At 46.0% G+C, this 19,071-nt stretch overlaps 1 protein-coding gene across 1 annotated transcript in view; it reads left to right on the top strand.

Moving 5' to 3' along the window:
* Positions 1-19,071, top strand: part of PDE6A (phosphodiesterase 6A) — a 54,875-nt gene that overhangs the window by 18,531 nt on the left and 17,273 nt on the right. Inside the window, exons 6-15 of the mRNA XM_066272982.1 lie at positions 1,659-1,723; positions 5,399-5,465; positions 7,256-7,303; positions 10,604-10,753; positions 11,353-11,496; positions 13,825-13,890; positions 14,090-14,236; positions 15,118-15,225; positions 16,887-16,996; positions 18,926-19,013. Coding sequence (XP_066129079.1) covers positions 1,659-1,723; positions 5,399-5,465; positions 7,256-7,303; positions 10,604-10,753; positions 11,353-11,496; positions 13,825-13,890; positions 14,090-14,236; positions 15,118-15,225; positions 16,887-16,996; positions 18,926-19,013 — 993 coding nt within the window. The remainder of the gene's footprint in view (positions 1-1,658; positions 1,724-5,398; positions 5,466-7,255; positions 7,304-10,603; positions 10,754-11,352; positions 11,497-13,824; positions 13,891-14,089; positions 14,237-15,117; positions 15,226-16,886; positions 16,997-18,925; positions 19,014-19,071) is intronic.

Genomic DNA, 19,071 nt, shown 5'->3' with positions numbered 1-19,071 from the left:
TTGTTTGGGGGAAGAGATCTGGTGCTTAACAACAACAAGTGCACACCACTGGTTTTGCTGCTGGGGAAACTGAGGCCCAGAGAGTACACACCATCAAAGCAAGAGTAGAGCGTGAGTCCTCACTCCCTTAGCCCCATTTCATCAAGCTGTGGGGTCCATCTAGTCTCCCCTTGGATGCTTCCTACTCAAGGGAGCTCATGTCTACCCTGGAGCAGCCAACATCCTTGGGGAACACTAGCTTCTGCCTCCCAATTAGCCAGAGTGTGCTTCCCGGAAGGCTTTGGTCACTGTTGCTGCTGTCAATCCTGGTCAGTGAAGAGGAGAGTCTGTCCCGCGTGAGCCTAAAGAAGGTCATGTTGCCTGTCAACCAAGTGGACCTTCAAACACCCTTGACTGGATCAGGAATTTTTCTCTGTAGATGTTCTGAGTTAGAAGACCTGGGTGGGGTCCAGGTTTCTATATATAAATGTCTAGAGCAGTACTTCTCAAAATAGCTGTTGTAAAAGAATAGTTTTCTTTTAAAATTTCTAATCCTTTTTGGACTGATACTTTTCAAAATGTGTTAAAAATGTATAACTAGAAAAATAAAAATTTAAAAAGACATACAAAAAAAAAAAGCCCATAGTTTCAAGAGATCTAACTGAACTCCATCAAACTGCTCTAAAAGTTTTTAAATGCTGATTCTCAATATCTGTGTTTTATATCAATAGCAACAAATATACTGCTCACAAAAATTAGGAGATGTTTCAAAATGAATATGAAGCGATAAAATATCCCCTAATGTTCGTGAGCAGTAGTTTGCAGACAGCTATCAGTCCAGAGACCACACTCTGGGAGTAATGCAGAGAATAAAACACTATTTTATGCTATTAATCTAAAGTAACCAAACAGAATGAGCACTGAGCATAAAAGTTATGGTTCTGGCCTTGGCTCACTAGAAATGAGTCCTTTCCTCTCCCTGGGTCTCATTCTTCCTGTGTTTGAATGCTTGCTACCCTGCATGTGACCCCTGAGAGTTCAAAGGATCTGATAAGGTAATGGAATTTTCCCTAGGGAGCTAAAGGAAAGGAGCCAATGTGCCAGTATCCAACTGAACGTTAGGGAGTCATGCGATCGAACAGATCTATTCTAAGAGAATGGGAATTTTAATGGTGCAAGGAGGTGGGAGGGATGAAAGAGGTGGGAAGTGAGTTAGGCATGAGAAGTGATGGGGCAGACAGGTCTGGAAGAGCTGACATAGCAAAGGGAACAGCCAGGTGTTGGAAAGGAATGAGAAGGGGGGCTGTGACCATAGAGCTGAGCTCTGAATGGAGGAAGGCTGGGTTGACAATGATTTTAAACAGGACAGGAGCCTCCTTTCAACCTCCCTTTCCCCCTACACTCCAGCAGCAGGCCCTCTGTCTCTTTCTCCAGATCCCCTTGAAACACTTCCCATCCCTCTTTCCAGCCCTGGATCCCAGCCCCTGCGTGGCCACTGTGGGACTAAGGAGAAACACACGAAACCCTGAGAGGCCGCTGAGGATACACCCTTAGAGAGTCAGGCTGCTGCTTCTAGAAAACCACGGGGCACAGAGGCAAAAACACAGCCTGTCTCATGGACCCACACTGCTGAAGCTCTGTCTCTGACTCTAAATGTATATATTTCTCTATCTGCCTAGGAAATCAACTTTTACAAGGTCATTGACTACATCCTGCATGGCAAGGAAGACATCAAAGTAATCCCGTAAGTCACATGACCATAACCAATGGGAATGCCACGCTATTGTGTCCCCATAAGGAAGTGAGAATCAGACTATTTCTAAACTTCCTGAATGGCTGCTACAGGGTATTCCGTCTAAACTAATAGAGGGGGGAAATGGAAGAGTAAATAAATGCTTTATTAAGCTGAAAGAAGGCAAAATAAAAGTTTAGAAAGGACAGACATAAGGCAGATGCAAAAAATACAGAGTGAACATCAAGTGATACCGTATATCAATTGAAATATATCACGAACTGCTTCAAATACAAATCAACTGAATGTTCCAGTTGAATGACAAAGATTGCCATGTAAGATAAGAAAGAAATCTCTCCCGTTTCACTGATTCTAAGATATAGAGTTCTCTATTTTTTTATCATTTCTGAAATACAGTCAATGACAGTGTACAATTGCTGTCACTCAGACAGTAGTCAGATGTACTTGTGATTGTCTGCCTATGCGAGAATGTGGTTATAACCATTCATATTACTATGACTTCATTTAAGTTAGATGCATTGTTGTTGAATCCATATTAAATATAATTGCCATATAAAGTAACTTAAAAGAGATTATACCACAATGCGGCATTGAAAACAAAAATTGCTTTGAATGGCACAAAAACTCAGAAAGAAGGTATAAATTATGATAAAAATCTATATCCAAATTCTAAAAGAGCTGTGTTAATATTAATAAAATAGTAATTTTGGGGTTTGTTTTTTTTTTGTATTTTTCTGAAGTTGGAAACGGGGAGGCAGTCAGACAGACTCCCGCATGCGCCCAACCGGGATCCACCCGGCATGCACCGGGTGGGTGATGCTCTGCCCATCTGGGGCATTGCTCTGTTGCAACCAGGGCCATTCTAGTGCCTGAGGCAGAGGCCACAGAGCCATCCTCAGTGCCTGGGCCAACTTTGCTCCAATGGAGCCTTGGCTGCAAGAGGGGAAGAGAGAGACAGAGAAGAAGAAGAGGGGGAGGGGTGGAGAAGCAGATGGGCACTTCTCCTGTGTGCCCTGGCCGGGAATCGAACCTGGGACTCCTGCATGCCAGGCTGATGCTCTACCACTGAGCTAACCGGCCATGGCCATAAAATAGTAATTTTAAGTTAAAAAAACAGCCTGACCTGTGGTGGCGCAGTAGATAAAGTGTCAACCTGAAACACTGAGGTTGCCGGTTCAAAACCCTGCACTTGTCTGGTCAAGGCACATATGGGAGTTGATGCTTCCTGCTCCTCCCCCCTTTCTCTCTCTATCTCTCTCTCTCTCTCTTTCTCCTCTCTAAAATAAAAAAAAAATTCTTAATAAAAAAAACATTGCATTACAGATTAATTGGAAGCATTTCATCTTTCTCTGTTGCAGATAAAAAATAGTTTTTCAAAGAACTGATAACTTCTTACAAATGAATAAATACTCTATACCTTGCTTACAAGAGACAGAGTTAGAGAGAAGGCTGCCATTGGAAGAGATAGGTTGGGGGTTCCAAGGTGCAGACAAGGTTGTTTATGATGTGGGTGTGGTTTCATGGATGGTCACTTTCAAACGATTGATGAAGATTTATATTTTTAAGTGAGAGGAGGGGAGATAAAAAGACAGACTTCCACATGCGCCCCAATTGGGATCCAGCCAGCAATTCCCATCTGGGGCCCAATGCTTGAACTATCCTCAACACCTAGGGCCAATGCTTGGACCAACTGAGCTATCCTCAGAGCCTGGGCTGATGCTACAACCAACAGAGCCATTGGTTGAGAAAGAGGAAGAGGCAGAAATGGGTAAGAGAGGGAGGAGAGAGAGAGGAAAAGAGAGAAGGAGAGAGAGGGGAAGAGAAAAGGGGAGAGAAGGTGTTGGTCACTTCTCTTGTGTGCCCTGACTGGGAATCAAACCCAGGTCGTCCATATACCGGGCCAATGCTCTATCTACTGAGCCAACCAGCTAGGGCCAATTGATGGTGATTTTAATGCATTTTTCCACATGTATATTTTTCCTCATCATAAACAAGTAAAAGATAATAATGCCCAAAATTGTAATATTGTTGTGAGGGATAAATAAGCACATAAAGCACCTAGTTTAGTACTAGGCATCATGGATGAGTTTTCCTACTCTATGATATTAAGTTAACTCTCTAAATAGGTGTTAATGGAGGGAAATGATAGTATCTGCTTTTGCTCAGCAGCTACCTGTTGTCTTTTTTCTTGGAAAGTCAAACTCAGTGTGCAAGCAATAAAATATAGTCATCACTCTGCCACAATGCCTAAACTTGGAGATTAAGATGCTATTCAAGATTTGAGATGCATTCAGGAATAATGAATGTAAACAGGTGCTGACTCATAACACGTTGCACTATAAAAGTATAAAACTCACAGAAAGTAGAATGCCAATGTTGATAGGAGTGTATTGATGAAAAATAGCTACTATTGATATTTATTGAGTCTGCAGTCCCCGTGACAAGTCATTTATGTATGCAATCTTATCTGATCACCACAAGTACCCTGAGAGATAAAGAATGTAAAATAGGCCCTGGCCGGTTGGCTCAGCGGTAGAGCGTCGGCCTGGAGTGCAGGGGACCCGGGTTTGATTCCCGGCCAGGGCACATAGGAGAAGCGCCCATTTGCTTCTCCACCCCCACCCCCTCCTTCCTCTCTGTCTCTCTCTTCCCCTCCCGCAGCCAAGGCTCCATTGGAGCAAGGATGGCCCGGGCGCTGGGGATGGCTCCTTGGCCTCTGCCCCAGGCACTAGAGTGGCTCTAGTCAGGGCAGAGCGACGCCCTGGAGGGGCAGAGCATCACCCCTGGTGGGCAGAGCATCACCCCTGGTGGGCGTGCCGGGTGGATCCCGGTCGGGCGCATGCGGGAGTCTGTCTGACTGTCTCTCCCCGTTTCCAGCTTCAGAAAAAATACAAAAAAAAAAAAAAGAATGTAAAATAATCCCCATTTTAAAACTGTTTATTTTAAAGCTCAGAAATCAGACACCTGGCTAGGGAAAGTCCACGTTATTATTTTTTATGATTAAAAAAAAACCCCACAGAGGTTCAGGCACATTAAGCAATTTGCCCAAGTCAAACAGTAGATACAAGCAGAGCCAGAACAATCATCCCTACATTCCTGGCTCCAAAGCCCAAAGTCTTAACCATTGTCCTTTTCTACCTCCCTCTGAGATCATCAGATGAAGAAACTGAGGCCAGGCCAAATAGCAAGGTTCAGAAGACTTCAAGAGCTGAGAGAATGTGTTAACCTGGAGGGAGGGCAGAGACCCAGATTCAAGTTTTTAGTCCAGCTGTGCCTACAGCAAAAGTTACCATTTGTTGCCTGACCAGGTGGTGGCGCAGTGGATAGAGCGTCAGACTGGGATGCCAAGGACCCAGGTTCGAGACCCCGAGGTCGCCAGCTTGAGTGTGGGCTCATCTGGTTTTAGCAAAAGCTCACCAGCTTGAGCCCAAGGTTGCTGACTCAAGCAAGGGGTCACTCGGTCTGCTGAAGGCCCGCGGTCAAGGTGCATGTGAGGAAGCAATCAATGAACAACTAAGGTGTTGAAACACGCAATGAAAAACTAATGATTGATGCTTCTCATCTCTCCGTTCCTGTCTGTCTGTCCCTGTCTATCCTTCTCTCTGACTCTCTCTCTAAAAAGAAAATTAAAAAAAAAAAGTTACCATTTGTCTTTGGCCTTTACAGGAATCCCCCTCCTGACCACTGGGCTTTAGCAAGCGGTCTCCCCACTTATGTGGCCCAGAATGGCCTGGTAAGTAAGACAGCTTTAAAGGGGGGAGTTTTAAAGCAGGTAGAAGAGAGAAAGAATTTCAGATCAAGAGAGTGGAAAAACTCATGAAAAATGTGGCTCTCTAAAAGCCTGATTCTTTCATTTCTTAATTCACTTGAGAGTTGATCCAAGAAGAACAGAAAGTTGACATTTGAAAAAACATGAAATACACAGAAATAATCTTTAAGTGGAAAGGTACATAGTTTTACTGACAAAGATACTTACGCATATGTCGGGGATGAAGTCATGACTGCCCGGTCTTCCAGGTTCTCCATGGACTGAATCCCAACCTATCAAAGCAGAGACTTAGCTGCCACTTTCAACCCCTCATCTCTGCTACATTTCCAGCCACACCATGGACAGCAGAGCTCAAATACTCTGTCTCCCTCCATGCCCCACCCTCTCAGGGCCAAGGGTGGAGTGACGGGGTCTCCTGCTGCAGGGAGAAGGGTCATCCGTGCTAGCAGCACATCACCCCCATATTTGAGCCTGGTTACCCCTATCTCTTCCCCGAGGCACACACAGAAACAGAAGGAGGCTTCAGCGGTTTCTGTTGACTTAAGAGAGTGTAGGAAATAAAGGAAACCAAGGAAGTAAAAAGTTTCAACAAAAGATAGATAATCGAATGCAATAAAAGGGATCTGTGAGACAAACCCCTTTGAGTTTGGCAATTAGGAGGTCATGGGCATGCCCACTGAGAGCAGCTGAGGTGGCAAGGTGAAACCAGAAAGCAGGAGTGGTCTGCTGAGGTGTGGATGGGTAACGAGGAGACAAAGAATGTGGGAGAAAGAGGAGAAAGACTGGATGGTTGCATCGGAGACCATGCTGGATCAGGGGAGGATTTCATTGTCATAGACGGGAGAGATACAAGCATGTGCATTAGCTGAGCGGAAAGAGAGGTCAGAGATCTGGAAAGAATAATGGCAGCTGATGGAACTGGTCCAAGGAGAGGCCAGAGGGATGGTGCAGTGGGCGGGCAGTCCTCAAAGGAGCAGGGACAGTTCACCCTCTGAGACCAAAAGGTGATCAGGCCCATTGGGACAGGCCAGGTCACTGCAAACCTGTATGGTGCCTTTTTGAAAACTAGAAAAAGTTTTCCCTTCTCAATGCCTGAAAAGACAAAGGCTAAGGGCATGGCTCCTCAAGGCAAGACCAGACAGAATTCCAACTCCCAGTCACCCACTCAGCCACATTCTGTGTGCAGTACACACACTATACAACTGTTACGGTGGCCCCGTTGGCAGGGCTCTAGAAGGGTCAAAGATGTGCCACCTGCATGGTTGGGTAAGTGGTCCAATTTTTCAGGGGAGGAACCTGGCAATAAACAACACAGCTTCAACGCTTTTTATTCCTTATTCTCCTTTGGGGTTTATACTCCAAGGAAAAACTCCTTCATGACCAAACAAACAAAACAGAACCCAAATATACTTAACTCAAAGAAGTTTAGAGTAGCATTATTTATTTTAATAAAAAGAAAAACACAGGACACAACCCAAGTATGCTACAGAAGGAGGACAACAAAACAGGCGACAACACAGACCTTAGTAACAAATTGGAAATGACTAGCAAATGCTAGGAAGTAATGTTTATAAAGTAGCTTTTCTGTCCAGTAGCCTCAGTGAATAATTCAAACCCATCTTGAGATGTTTACCTGATGAAAAGAATGTGAATGCCTTGGGCAAGGACGCTGTGTCTCTGAAACAGCACGCATTGCTTTACCTGGTACTGTTGAGTCTCATAACAGCTCCATTATTCCTCTTCACGGCTTTCAGATTTGCAACATCATGAATGCACCTGCGGAGGACTTTTTCGAGTTCCAGGTAAAGGCATTTTTATTTTCTCCTTTAGTCATATGATATGTTTTCCCTCGAAAAGAGGATTAGAATGCATTAGACACCATCTACTTTATTGGGAAGCAAACTCAGCAAAGTGGAAACATGAGTAGAAGAACATTCATGTGCCCACGAAAGTGGGAAGGGAGTCAATTTGGTAAATTCCAAGGTCCCATTCAGCTTTAACATTCACACCCTTTGTTTTCTGCCTCAGGACCTTTGCTTATGCTGTTCTCGCCCCAACCATCATCCCCTCTGCCCTTCAATGACAACCTCAACTGCTATGAAATTTCAATGAAGTTTTATTCTGTTTTCCCTGGTAGAATATCATTTCTGCCTCCTCGTGATGTTCATGAAACAGTGTTTAGCATTCCAGTTGATTTTGTTTTCCCTTTTCACAAATGTGTATGAAGGGTATCCTCTGTGCCAGGTGCATAGGCACAATGCTACCCTGGTTACAGTGGTGGACCAGACAGGCATGGTCTTTGTCTGCAGGGAGCTCTGATCATATGGTGGGAGAGGCTGGTCAGGAGAAAGGCCAAGGGATAGAGGAGGCAATCTCTTGGGATAGGGATGAGGTTGACTTAACCCAAGAAGAAACAAGGCCTATGTCCCTGAGAAATTATGTTTGGCAGTAGAGAAAGGAAAGATTTCAAGAACAAGAAGGCTTATTGAAAGAAACTAGATAAACCAGTGAGTGTGAGTGAGAGACAGATGGGGAGAGAGGCGGGGGAGATGTAGACAGAGGCCAGATCACACAGGGCCTGGAGGCCACGCCAAGGAATTGTTCTTTCTGCTGATGTATCTCCCTACATTGTTTATGACCCTTTCTTGTCTTTTTAGATTAATTCCTCTCAGCAATATATTGACTTCTTTTTGTCAATGTTTGGGTCTTATCCTCTTGACCTCTTTGGTTTTAGATGTCCTGTCAATATTTGAGTTTTCCATACTAGGCGTAAGAAAAACAAATCATTAGAAATCGGGAAGTAATTAAGAAGGAAAGAAAGAAACACTGCTAGGAAAACTAGTGAATAATTTTATTTTTTTTTTCATTTTTCTGAAGCTGGAAACAGGGAGAGACAGTCAGACAGACTCCCGCATGCGCCCGACCGGGATCCACCCGGCACGCCCACCAGGGGCGAAGCTCTGCCCACCAGGGGGCGATGCTCTGCCCATCCTGGGCGTCGCCATGTTGCGACCAGAGCCACTCTAGCGCCTGAGGCAGAGGCCACAGAGCCATCCCCAGCACCCGGGCCATCTTTGCTCCAACGGAGCCTTGGCTGCGGGAGGGGAAGAGAGAGACAGAGAGGGAAAGCGCAGCAGAGGGGTGGAGAAGCAAATGGGCGCTTCTCCTGTGTGCCCTGGCCGGGAATCGAACCCGGGTCCTCCGCACGCTAGGCCGACGTTCTACCGCTGAGCCAACCGGCCAGGGCTGTGAATAATTTTTTTACTTCTTAGAGAACACTAGGAAAGAGCTGAGTTAAAATTCTACCTCTTGTAGAATTGATTTTGTAGAAATTATTTTGGTCATTTCAGTGCAATGAGCCCAAACTGTTGTTGAGAGTTGTTATAACCGTCAGAGAACTTGGTCTTTACCTAAGTCATCCAAGGAACTACAGTTTACCCACATTAATAAATCAAATTTGATCTTGCTTTTTTTTAAAAATTCTAGTCTTCCTCTTCCAATTCATTCTCCATAAAAGAGCATGAGTAATTTTTAAAAAATATATATAGGTTACATCCTTGCTTCAAAATCTTTAATGTTTTCCATTTCTCTCTAATTAAAAATCTGTTTGCTTGTCATGGCCTTCAGAGGGACAGGATTTCCTGAAGTCTAGGCAGAGAGTTGGAGAGAAGGCAGGTCTTTTTTTTTTTTTTTGTATTTTTGTATTTTTCTGAAGCTGAAAATGGGGAGAGACAGTCAGACAGACTTCCGCATGCGCCCGACTGGGATCCACCCGGCACGCCCACCAGGGGCGATGCTCTGCCCACCAGGGGGCGATGATCTGCCCCTCCAGGGCGTGGCTCTGTCGCTACCAGAGCCACTCTAGCGCTGGGGCAGAGGCCAAGGAGCCATCCCCAGCGCCCGGGCCAACTCTGCTCCAATGGAGCCTCGGCTGCGGGAGGGGAAGAGAGAGACAGAGAGGAAGGAGAGGGGGAGGGGTGGAGAAGCAGATGGGCACTTCTCCTGTGTGCCCTGGCCGGGAATCAAACCCGGGACCCCTGCATGCCAGGCCAACGCTCTACCACTGAGCCAACCGGCCAGGGCAAGAAGGCAGGTCTTGAACTAATCTCCTGACCACAGCCCTGTGCTTTTCGGGGGATGTTCTGTATCTCCCTGGGGATACTCTGCCACCAGGTGTTGAGTTCCAGTGTTACTTAAATAATAATTATCATCTCACCACCTAAAGAATCTTGAAACTTTTGAACTGGAAGACTCTCCAAATCCAGGAAGCCTTCCTGGAATGTCTTCCCTCCTCTGACTCCCCCAGGACCACCAAGAACTTCCCACATGCAGTGCAACAGCTAATTTACCTTTCAGATTATGAACAACTCGAGGATAACATCTGTGCCTTACTTGCCTTGGTTTCCCCAGCTTCTAGCTCGCTCCTTGCACATTGTAAGATGTTTGATAAATGAGTGATGAATTAGTGGGCAAAGAGTCCAGTGATCCCCATTTTATCAGTGATGAAAGTGAGGCTCAAGACAGATGGGAAGAGACTCTCAAAGGGCACCATATAATTGACCAAGAAATTTTACCTCTGTTTTCTCATTGGTTCCACTAGGGACATAGTCTTGTACCCCCCTGTAGATGAGAATATAGAGACCCAAGGAGATAAAACGGCTCACCAAAGTAACACAGAAAGGCAGATGGAGAGGCAAAGGCACAGGTTTCTGGCTACCTGATTAATTCAAAATTATAAAAATCCCCAATATGGTTCTTTCTAAGCCAGTCCCCTGTAGTCAGTGCCTACGTCGGAAACACAGGCTCCCTGAACTATTTGCACACATCATTATATTTCCAGCACATAGCACACAGCCTGGCACATAATAACTTTAACATCTCAGGAACGAAAACAAAATGACCAGTTGTCCTTATGGAGCTCCAACCAGATGCGCTGTCTGCTCGTGGCGTGAGTGCGGTGATATTAACCATGCAGAATCCACCACAGTCTATCATATTGCTGTCCCCTTAGCCAGTGAGGGTCATGACGCAGCATGAAGTCCATCACAGCTGCCTCTGCAGCCTGGTACTCAAGAAAACCTGCTCTGGTTCTTCTCCTGTAGAAAGAACCTCTGGACGAATCCGGATGGATGATTAAAAACGTCCTTTCTATGCCTATTGTGAACAAGAAGGAAGAAATTGTTGGAGTGGCCACGTTTTACAATCGCAAAGATGGGAAACCCTTTGATGAAATGGATGAGACCCTCATGGAGGTACAGTTTGCAAAGAGGTCTTCTGCCATTGAGATTCAGAGATTCAGAGATTCAGAGTCAGCTGGCCATGAGCATGACTTCCGGAGCCACGTGGTAGGGACCGCAGTGTGCTGCTGCCCTGTCCTGGGGAGGGCTGGGAGCTCACCGGGTCGATGTTACCCTGACTCACCTTCCAGGTCTGCCTTCTTCCCTCTCACTTCCGTACTGCCACATGTTGTCAAAGAAAGCCACTTTCCCTTCTTTAAAAATTAATTAACTTTGCCTTTTAGAAAAGCCTTTAGTTCACAGCAAAACTGAGCAAAAAGTACAGAGTTCCCTTCTACCTCTTGTCCCCTCAACACACAGCACATTCCTTTTTGTGATGTTTTATGCATAAGAGTGACACTTTATGTATGTTAGAGCTTTTATTGAAAGTACATTTCAGTGCATTATTTTATCCGCCCGCACAACATCTCTGAGAAGGGCAGCAAATGGCTTCTCAAACCCACTTTATAGCTGAGAGAATAGAAGCTTAGAGATTCTTGCCCAGAAGTTACAGGGGCAGGACCAATCCTGGTTGTTCTACTTCTGATCTTTCTTTTCTTTCATTTTCCTTTCAGTCTTTGGCTCAATTCCTTGGCTGGTCTGTTTTAAATCCTGACACCTATGAGTCTATGAACAAACTTGAAAACAGGAAGGATATTTTCCAGGACATGGTAAAATATCATGTGAAATGTGACAATGAAGAAATCCAGAAAATCCTGGTGGGTCAAGTTCTTCTCTTGTTCCTTCTCTAGCAGAGACTTCGCCGGAGTAAGGCGGGACTTAAAATTCTATGAGATGGGGGTGGGCTTGCACGCAGCTCTATCCCCCTGCCTAGCGCAGGGGTGCTGCGGTCCTCAAGGGGAACGGACGAATGGGTGGGCTGACAAGTGCCAGAGAGTCATGCATAATGGTTGTTCTGTGGGTCCCAGGACAGCTGTCCCTTGCAAGGTCACTTCAGTCTTGAGGCCAGACCTCGGCTTACCAGCTCTAGAAGCTCCATTTTCCACTGTGCTCAGGGCTGACTTGGTACCAGAGACGGAGTCATCCAAGTACAACCTTCACTGAGAGGAAGCTCCATCTGACTGACCAGTGGACAATGCTCAGTTTCTCAGAGACTCCCTCTATGGGCTCAGCTCACTCAGAAGAGCCAGTCAGATCAGAGAGGAGTTTGGTGAGCAAAGAAATATGACAGAGTGAGTTAGATATTAGTGGGGAGCCCTCACAAAATGCTATCACTTTACAGTTTGTAAGGCAATTTCACACTTATATCATGTGATACTTACAGCAGCCCAGTAAGGTGGGCAAGGTAAGGATGTTTACCCTCATTGTAGAGATGAAAAAATTGAGACCCAGAAGGGGGTGATAACCCCAAATCATCCAGTTCATTAAATATGTCTCACTTAAACTTGATCAGGATAACGAGCAAATTCTCCACCATGCTTATGAATGGGCTGCCTCACAAGGTATAGTGAACACCCCATCAAGAAAGGTAGATGATCATATATCAGAGATACCATAGAAGAAAGTCTTTCTTGGGGTGGGAAACTGAACAAGATATGAGAGAATTAGTGATTTGTCATTCCTGGAATTTTGGTCTCAAGGAGAAGTCAATTGAGTTAGTGAATGGAACTGGGTATGATATCTAGCTGAGCCTTCAAGACCTGGCTTATAGACCTTACAAGCTGCAATAACATGAGCCAACATTTTCAGATGTGATTTCTTAAGCTGGGAAGATATCACACCAAATTTGGCCACTTCATCCCAATGACTGATGCACTGAAATGAGAAAACATCTCGTTTGGATGCATTGTTTGCTTGTCTTGATCCATAATGTCAGCCAAAGGATAAATATGTGAGTCCTATGGAGGCCTAGTCTCAGTGAGCCGGTTAAAAGTTAATAGGCTGGGCCTGACCAGGCAGTGGCGCAGTGGATAAAGCGTCGGACTGGGATGCAGAGGACCCGGGTTCAAGACCCCGAGATCGCCAGCTTGAGTGAGGGCTCATCTGGTTTGAGGAAAAAGCCCACCAGTTTGAACCCAAGGTCGCTGGCTCCAGCAAGGGGTTACTTGGTCTGCTGAAAGCCCGCGGTCAAGGCACATATGAGAAAGCAATCAATGAACAACTAAGGTGTTGCAACGCGCAATGAAAAACTAATAATTGATGCTTCTCATCTCTCTCCGTTCCTGTCTGTCTGTCCCTGTCTATCCCTCTCTCTGACTCACTCTCTGTCTCTGTAAAAAATAAATAAATAAAAATTAAAAAAAACAAAACAAAACTTTGAAAAGTTAATAGGCTGGGCCTGACCTGTGGTGGCACAATGAATAGGGAATCAACCTGGAATGCTGAGGTCACTGGTTCGAAGCCCTGGACTTGCCCGATCAAGGCACGTATGAGAAGCCATCATGGAACAACTAAAGTGAAGCAACTATGAATTAATACTTCTCACTCCACCGTCCCTCCATAAAATCAATAAATAAAATCTTTTTAAAGAAATTAATAGACTGTGTTCTGGATCAAGAAATCAAAAACAAGGGAGTTAGGTTCCCCTCTCCTTTGGCCCACGGGGCAGAGACCCAGAGAGGGAAGAAACTTGCCTCCAGTCACACAGAAGCGAGAGGAAGAACTAGGACCATGAGCAATGCCTCTTGCTCAATAATAATAACAATGAAATGACCAAAAATAATATTATTTCATTCTAGTGCTCATTATGTGCCAAGCACTGCTCAAAGTTCATCACAGATTTAATTTAGTTGTATATGACTTTGCATAACCTAATTCTGATTCACAGTTTCGCACTTTCCATGACCCCATTTTACAGATGAGAAAATGGAGGGTCAGAGAGGCCTTGGGTCGCACAGCGAGTCAATGGCAGAGCTCCAGTTTGGATGCTGGCTCCCAAACTTGCTTGTCCCTGAATATTCGACAGCAGCCTCTCTGAGTTGGGGGTTCTGTTGGGGGGACTTGAGAGGAAGGGGAAAAATGAAAATGTGAAAGCATTTAGACCTTTGATGTAGTAACCTACTTTTTGCCTCTGCTATTTTGGGCAGAAAACCAGAGAGGTGTATGGAAAGGAGCCGTGGGAATGTGAGGAAGAGGAGCTGGCTGAGATCCTGGTGAGCAGTGACTGACATCTGACAAGCCCAGGGTGCCCTCCGAGCATGGGGGTTGGGAGGGGGAGGTCTCTGCAAAAAGTGACCGTTGCCAATCCGCTCTGATCCACCAGGAGGGACCAGGATGGGGCTGGGGGCAGACAGGGAAAGACTCAGGAAAAATTTCATGTGCCCTAATCACTTGACTCTGGTCCTTCCACAGCAAGAAGAGCTGCCCGATGCAGAGAAATACGAAATTAACAAATTCCACTTCAGCGACTTGCCCCTGACGGAACTGGAGCTGGTGAAATGTGGGATACAGATGTATTATGAGCTCAAGGTGGTGGAGAAATTCCATATTCCGCAGGAGGTCAGGCCACACCTCTTTGATGTCGTGTGTCTCCCCCCTTCCCCTCCCCGCCCCCCGCCTGCTTGCCTGCTCTTCTCTCTTTTAAAATGTAAAATTACACTTAATTGATTCTTTAAAAGAGTATGCCTTTGGCTTTTAGGATTTAAAGCATTAGCCGTGTTGCACACAAATGAGTCATTTATCAAAAAGGAGACAGTTTGTCTGAACTGTGGCATTTTGGTTGCATTGACTTCTCCAGGTGGGTTCTTGGGCACTAAGTTTTGAAGGGTATGAGTATGTGCAATGCAAAATAAAATTAAAATAAAATGGTTCTATAGTCCAACAAGGGTGAGAACCTTCCTGTCAAACTAGGGGGGTGGAGATGGACAGAGGAGGTGGAGGTGGGGGTGTATTGTGTGCCAGATTTCCCACATTTATTTGACTCAAAGTGTTATTCCAAGCCACATCAACAAAACCTGAGAATGCCACAGAAATGCAAATATTTTCTCTCCCCTCCCCACTCTCTCTCCCCTAGCGCTAATAAGTCAGACCTTGTGTTTTAACAAGCCCTCTGGGTGAGTCTGATGTGCACTCACATTTGACAACCATTGATTTAAAGACCTCTTTTGTTTTCCTTCCCTGCAAAATTCAGGTTAGCTTCTCCTGGGCAGGTAGGTAGCTCCCTGGGGCCCAGTTAGGGAATCGCTGACAAAACTCAACTGGTGGAAAGAAGTGGAATGACTGCCATGCACCTGATTTCATAACGTCCGTTACCACAGTGGTGAGCAGTCTGCAAGGGGCTTGTACAGCGTTATCGCACCTGCAGCTAGCTCCCACCTCTGGTCCAGCAGGCGAGGCGCCTGGCCGTGCGTGCTGCCTCACTGATGTTCTTGTGTTTGCAGGCACTGGTGCGGTTCATGTATTCCCTGAGCAAGGGCTACCGCAGGATCACCTACCACAACTGGCGGCACGGCTTCAACGTGGGGCAGACCATGTTCTCCTTGCTGATGGTACGGCTGCGGGATCGCGGTGGCCCGGGGCTCCCACCACGCCAGGCGACCAACCTCATGCAGCTGCACTGTTCTTCTCTAGTTACTGCTTTTTAGAATGATGCAAAAGAGAACACGCACAGCATAAATGAATTCTAAGACTGGAGAAGCATATAAAATAAAAAGTGAAAGGAAGCTGCTGTCTACCCCCAACCCCGGACAGGTTATTTGGAGATAACCCTGGCATAGCTTCCTCCAAATTTTCTTCTAAAAGATTCAGAACATGTTTGTACACACACACACACACACACACACACACACACCTTATTTTGTTTATAACCAATTGATAATAGTATCCTGTAATATTCTTTTCCATTTGAAAATAGATAAATATATCAATCGCATTCTTTTGATATGATTTTAATTGTGGCAAAATATACATAACCAAATTTCCCATTGTAGCCATTTGTAGGGGCACTGTTCGGTGGCATTAAGTACATTCACAATGTTGTACCAGCACACTACTCTCCAGCTTTAGAATTTGTTCATTTTCCCAAACTGAAACTCCATCCCCCTTCAAAACACAACACCCATTCCCCACACTCCCCAGGCCCTGGTGACCACCCTTCTACTTTCTGTCTCTATGAACTAGAGGACTCTAGGTACCTCATCTGAGCACAGTCATACAGTATTTGTCCTTTTGTGCCTGGCTTGTTTGACTCAGTATAATATTTTCAAGGCTTCTTCATGATATAATTTAATGGCTACATAGTAGCCTACGTTGTTTCAATATACCATAATTATTTTTGCTGAGCCCCCCGTGTGTGGATGAGGGTGGTTTTTCACCTCTCACTATTATAGACAATGTGACCGTGTCCTTGGATGGACACACCTGTGTGTATTTGTGTCTGTCATTTTGGGCTCAGAGGGTTCAGAGTCCTTTATATATGGTTTAGAAGTGTTTTCCTGCCCGGGTGATGATGTAAATCTCCACCCCTGGCCAGCCTCCTCTTTCAATCCCTCCTCTGTGGCTGGAATGGTCAGGCCAGAGTAGGCACTAACTAGAGCCTGGAGGCGGGAATACAGGCCAGGTCACCAAAGAAGGGACAGTGACACTACTTAGACTTGACATGTTTCTTAGACTCACGGAGTCAGCATCGCCGTTCCAAGGCTCCTCCCCACCCTCTATACTCCAACAGCCACATCAACAAGGAGTTAAGTGTTCATGGGAGGCTCAGGGAAACTTTCTCCTGGGCTGTGCTTAAACCGGTAGACCAGGTTTGGAAGGTTAGCTTTACCAGTCTGGGCATGTTGAAAACAAAAGCAAAAAACGCCCTCCAAATCCTATAATCTGATGGCTGCAAATGTCTCAATAATCATCTAGCCTAATGCCCTCCACCTATAGGGTGCAGACTGGGATACTGAGGCTCAGAGAGAGATGGGACCAGCTAAGGCCACTCAGGAGTAGGGAAGGTGACCAACCATCCCCGTTTGATAGGATTACTCCCATTCTAGCATGGAAAGTCCTGCATCCCAGACAAACATCTGGTCACTATCTGGCCAAAAAGGTAGCGCCAAGATCAGATCTGCGTTTCCAAGTTCTAGGCCCTCCACCTGCCCACTCAGCCCTGCTTCCAACCTCACAGGAGACGAGTGAGTCCCACCTCTGATTGCCCTTCTAGACTGGAAAGCTGAAAAGATACTTCACAGACCTGGAGGCCTTGGCCATGGTCACCGCTGCCTTCTGTCATGACATTGACCACAGAGGCACCAACAACCTCTACCAGATGAAGTAAGTCATCCCTTACCAGCCCCCTCCCTAACCCCTACCCCTAGGATTCATTACCTAGGTCTGGACAGCTCCCAGACTCACTGGCCAGGGGGCAAATCCCACTGCCCACGGCTTCCTACTTCCTCCTGCCCTTTGGGTTTGGGGAAACTCCTGTGACATACAGAACAATGACTCCCAAATATGCCCACACCCCAACAGCTGGGAATATCTTGCTTTATATTCTATCTAGAAGGACTTCAAAGATATGATGAAGTGAAAGGTCTTGAAATATAAGGATTATCCTGGCTTATCTCGGTGAGGTCCATATACTTACAAGGGTCCTTATAAGGGGAGGCAGGAGTTAAGAAGCAGAGAAGATACTACACTGCTGACTTTGAAAGTGGGAGGTAGGCTACCAAATCCAAGGAATACAGGTGGCCCCCAGAAGCTAGAGAAGGCAAAGAAATGGATTCTCCCCTAGAGACTCCAGAAAGAAAGGCAGCCTTGCAGACCCATTTCAAACTCTGAGCTCGAGTTATAAAATAATAGGGTTTTTTTTTTTGTTTTATTTTAAGCCACTGAGTTTGTGATAATTTGTTGTAGCAGCAGTAGGAAACATATATTAACCTCCCCCACTCTCTTCCTTCCCTTCCTACCTGCTGAACTAATTTAGGCAGTAAGAGGTTAGGAACTGACAATCCTTCATCCACCTTATATTGATAATGCTTCTAATACTAGTGTGGTAGGCCCTAAGCTAGGCAAAGGAGGTACCATGCTGAGAAAAACAGATACAGTTCCTGTCCTCACAGAGCTTATATTCCAGACAGCCTCTGAAGCCTAGTCCTTGAACCATGATCTTGGTGGATCCTCATGACCACCTCGTGGGCTGGGCAGAGCAGGGACTAACGAATACCCATATTGCAGATGAGGAACTGAGGGTCTGCCCAGGGTCTATAACCTGTAAGTCATTAACAAGCACTAGAATGTGCTTCTCTGAGTCTTCTTAATACTTGCATTCTGCTCCAAGACTAGAGATCATATTTATTTATTTCTGAAGCTGGAAACAGGGAGAGACAGTCAGACAGACTCCCACATGCGCCCGACCGGGATCCACCCGGCACGCCCACCAGGGGCGATGCTCTGCCCCTCCGGGGTGTCACTCTGCCGTGACCAGAGCCACTCTAGTGCCTGGGGCAGCAGCCAAGGAGCCATCCCCAGCGCCTGGGCCATCTCTGCTCCAATGGAGCCTTGGCTGCAGGAGGGGAAGAGAGAGACAGAGAGGAAGGAGGAGGAGGTGGAGAAGCAAATGGGTGCCTCTCCCATGTGCCCTAGCCAGGAATCGAACCCGGGTCCCCCGCATGCCAGGCCGACGCTCTACCGCTGAGCCAACCGGCCAGGGCCTAGAGATCATATTTATACTTTATCTTGGAAGTAGCTAAGTACTGAGGTCAGTGCTGGGCACATAGTTAAGTACTGAACAAATATTTATTGAATAAAGACAATAATTAAACATACTTCTTTGGGGAATTTAATGGCTCCCCCGAAGATCTGGGGCTTGGTGGTCACCAAAGGATGGTCCAGTGCCAATGTCCATGGATGGCTATAGGCAATCCATGAATCTCTAAAATTGGGTTTGGCATCGTGTGTGTTTGTGCCTTTTTCTGGGAATAAGAGTCATACTATTCAATGGATTCTGTGAGGAGTCCATGACCCCAAAGAGACCCTCAGAATCAGTTGTGGAGAAAGCTAAAGTCTAAGAGTCACAAGACCTTGTATCTAGTCCCAAGTCTCACTCCCTTACTGTGTGACAAGTTCCTCTCATTCTGGACTTGAGTCTCTCTGCTGGCAGACTTAGGAGGTGGCAGGACTGGATGATGTCTTTAACCTTTACATCGCCATTCCATGTTGATTCTCTCTGTGTGTGTCTCTCTCTCCTTCTCTCCCATTCAGATCCCAGAACCCTCTGGCCAAGCTCCATGGGTCCTCCATCTTGGAAAGACACCACTTGGAGTTTGGCAAAACATTGCTGCGAGATGAGGTAGGATGAGGACCCTCTGCATTGGCTTTGGGGTCTTCCCAGTAGCCCCCATCTCGCA

Source organism: Saccopteryx bilineata, chromosome 4 (assembly GCF_036850765.1).
Source record: "Saccopteryx bilineata isolate mSacBil1 chromosome 4, mSacBil1_pri_phased_curated, whole genome shotgun sequence".
Lineage (NCBI taxonomy): Eukaryota > Metazoa > Chordata > Mammalia > Chiroptera > Emballonuridae > Saccopteryx > Saccopteryx bilineata.
The sequence above is the reverse complement of the archived record's forward strand: the minus strand, read 5'-3'. Positions and strand labels throughout refer to the sequence as shown.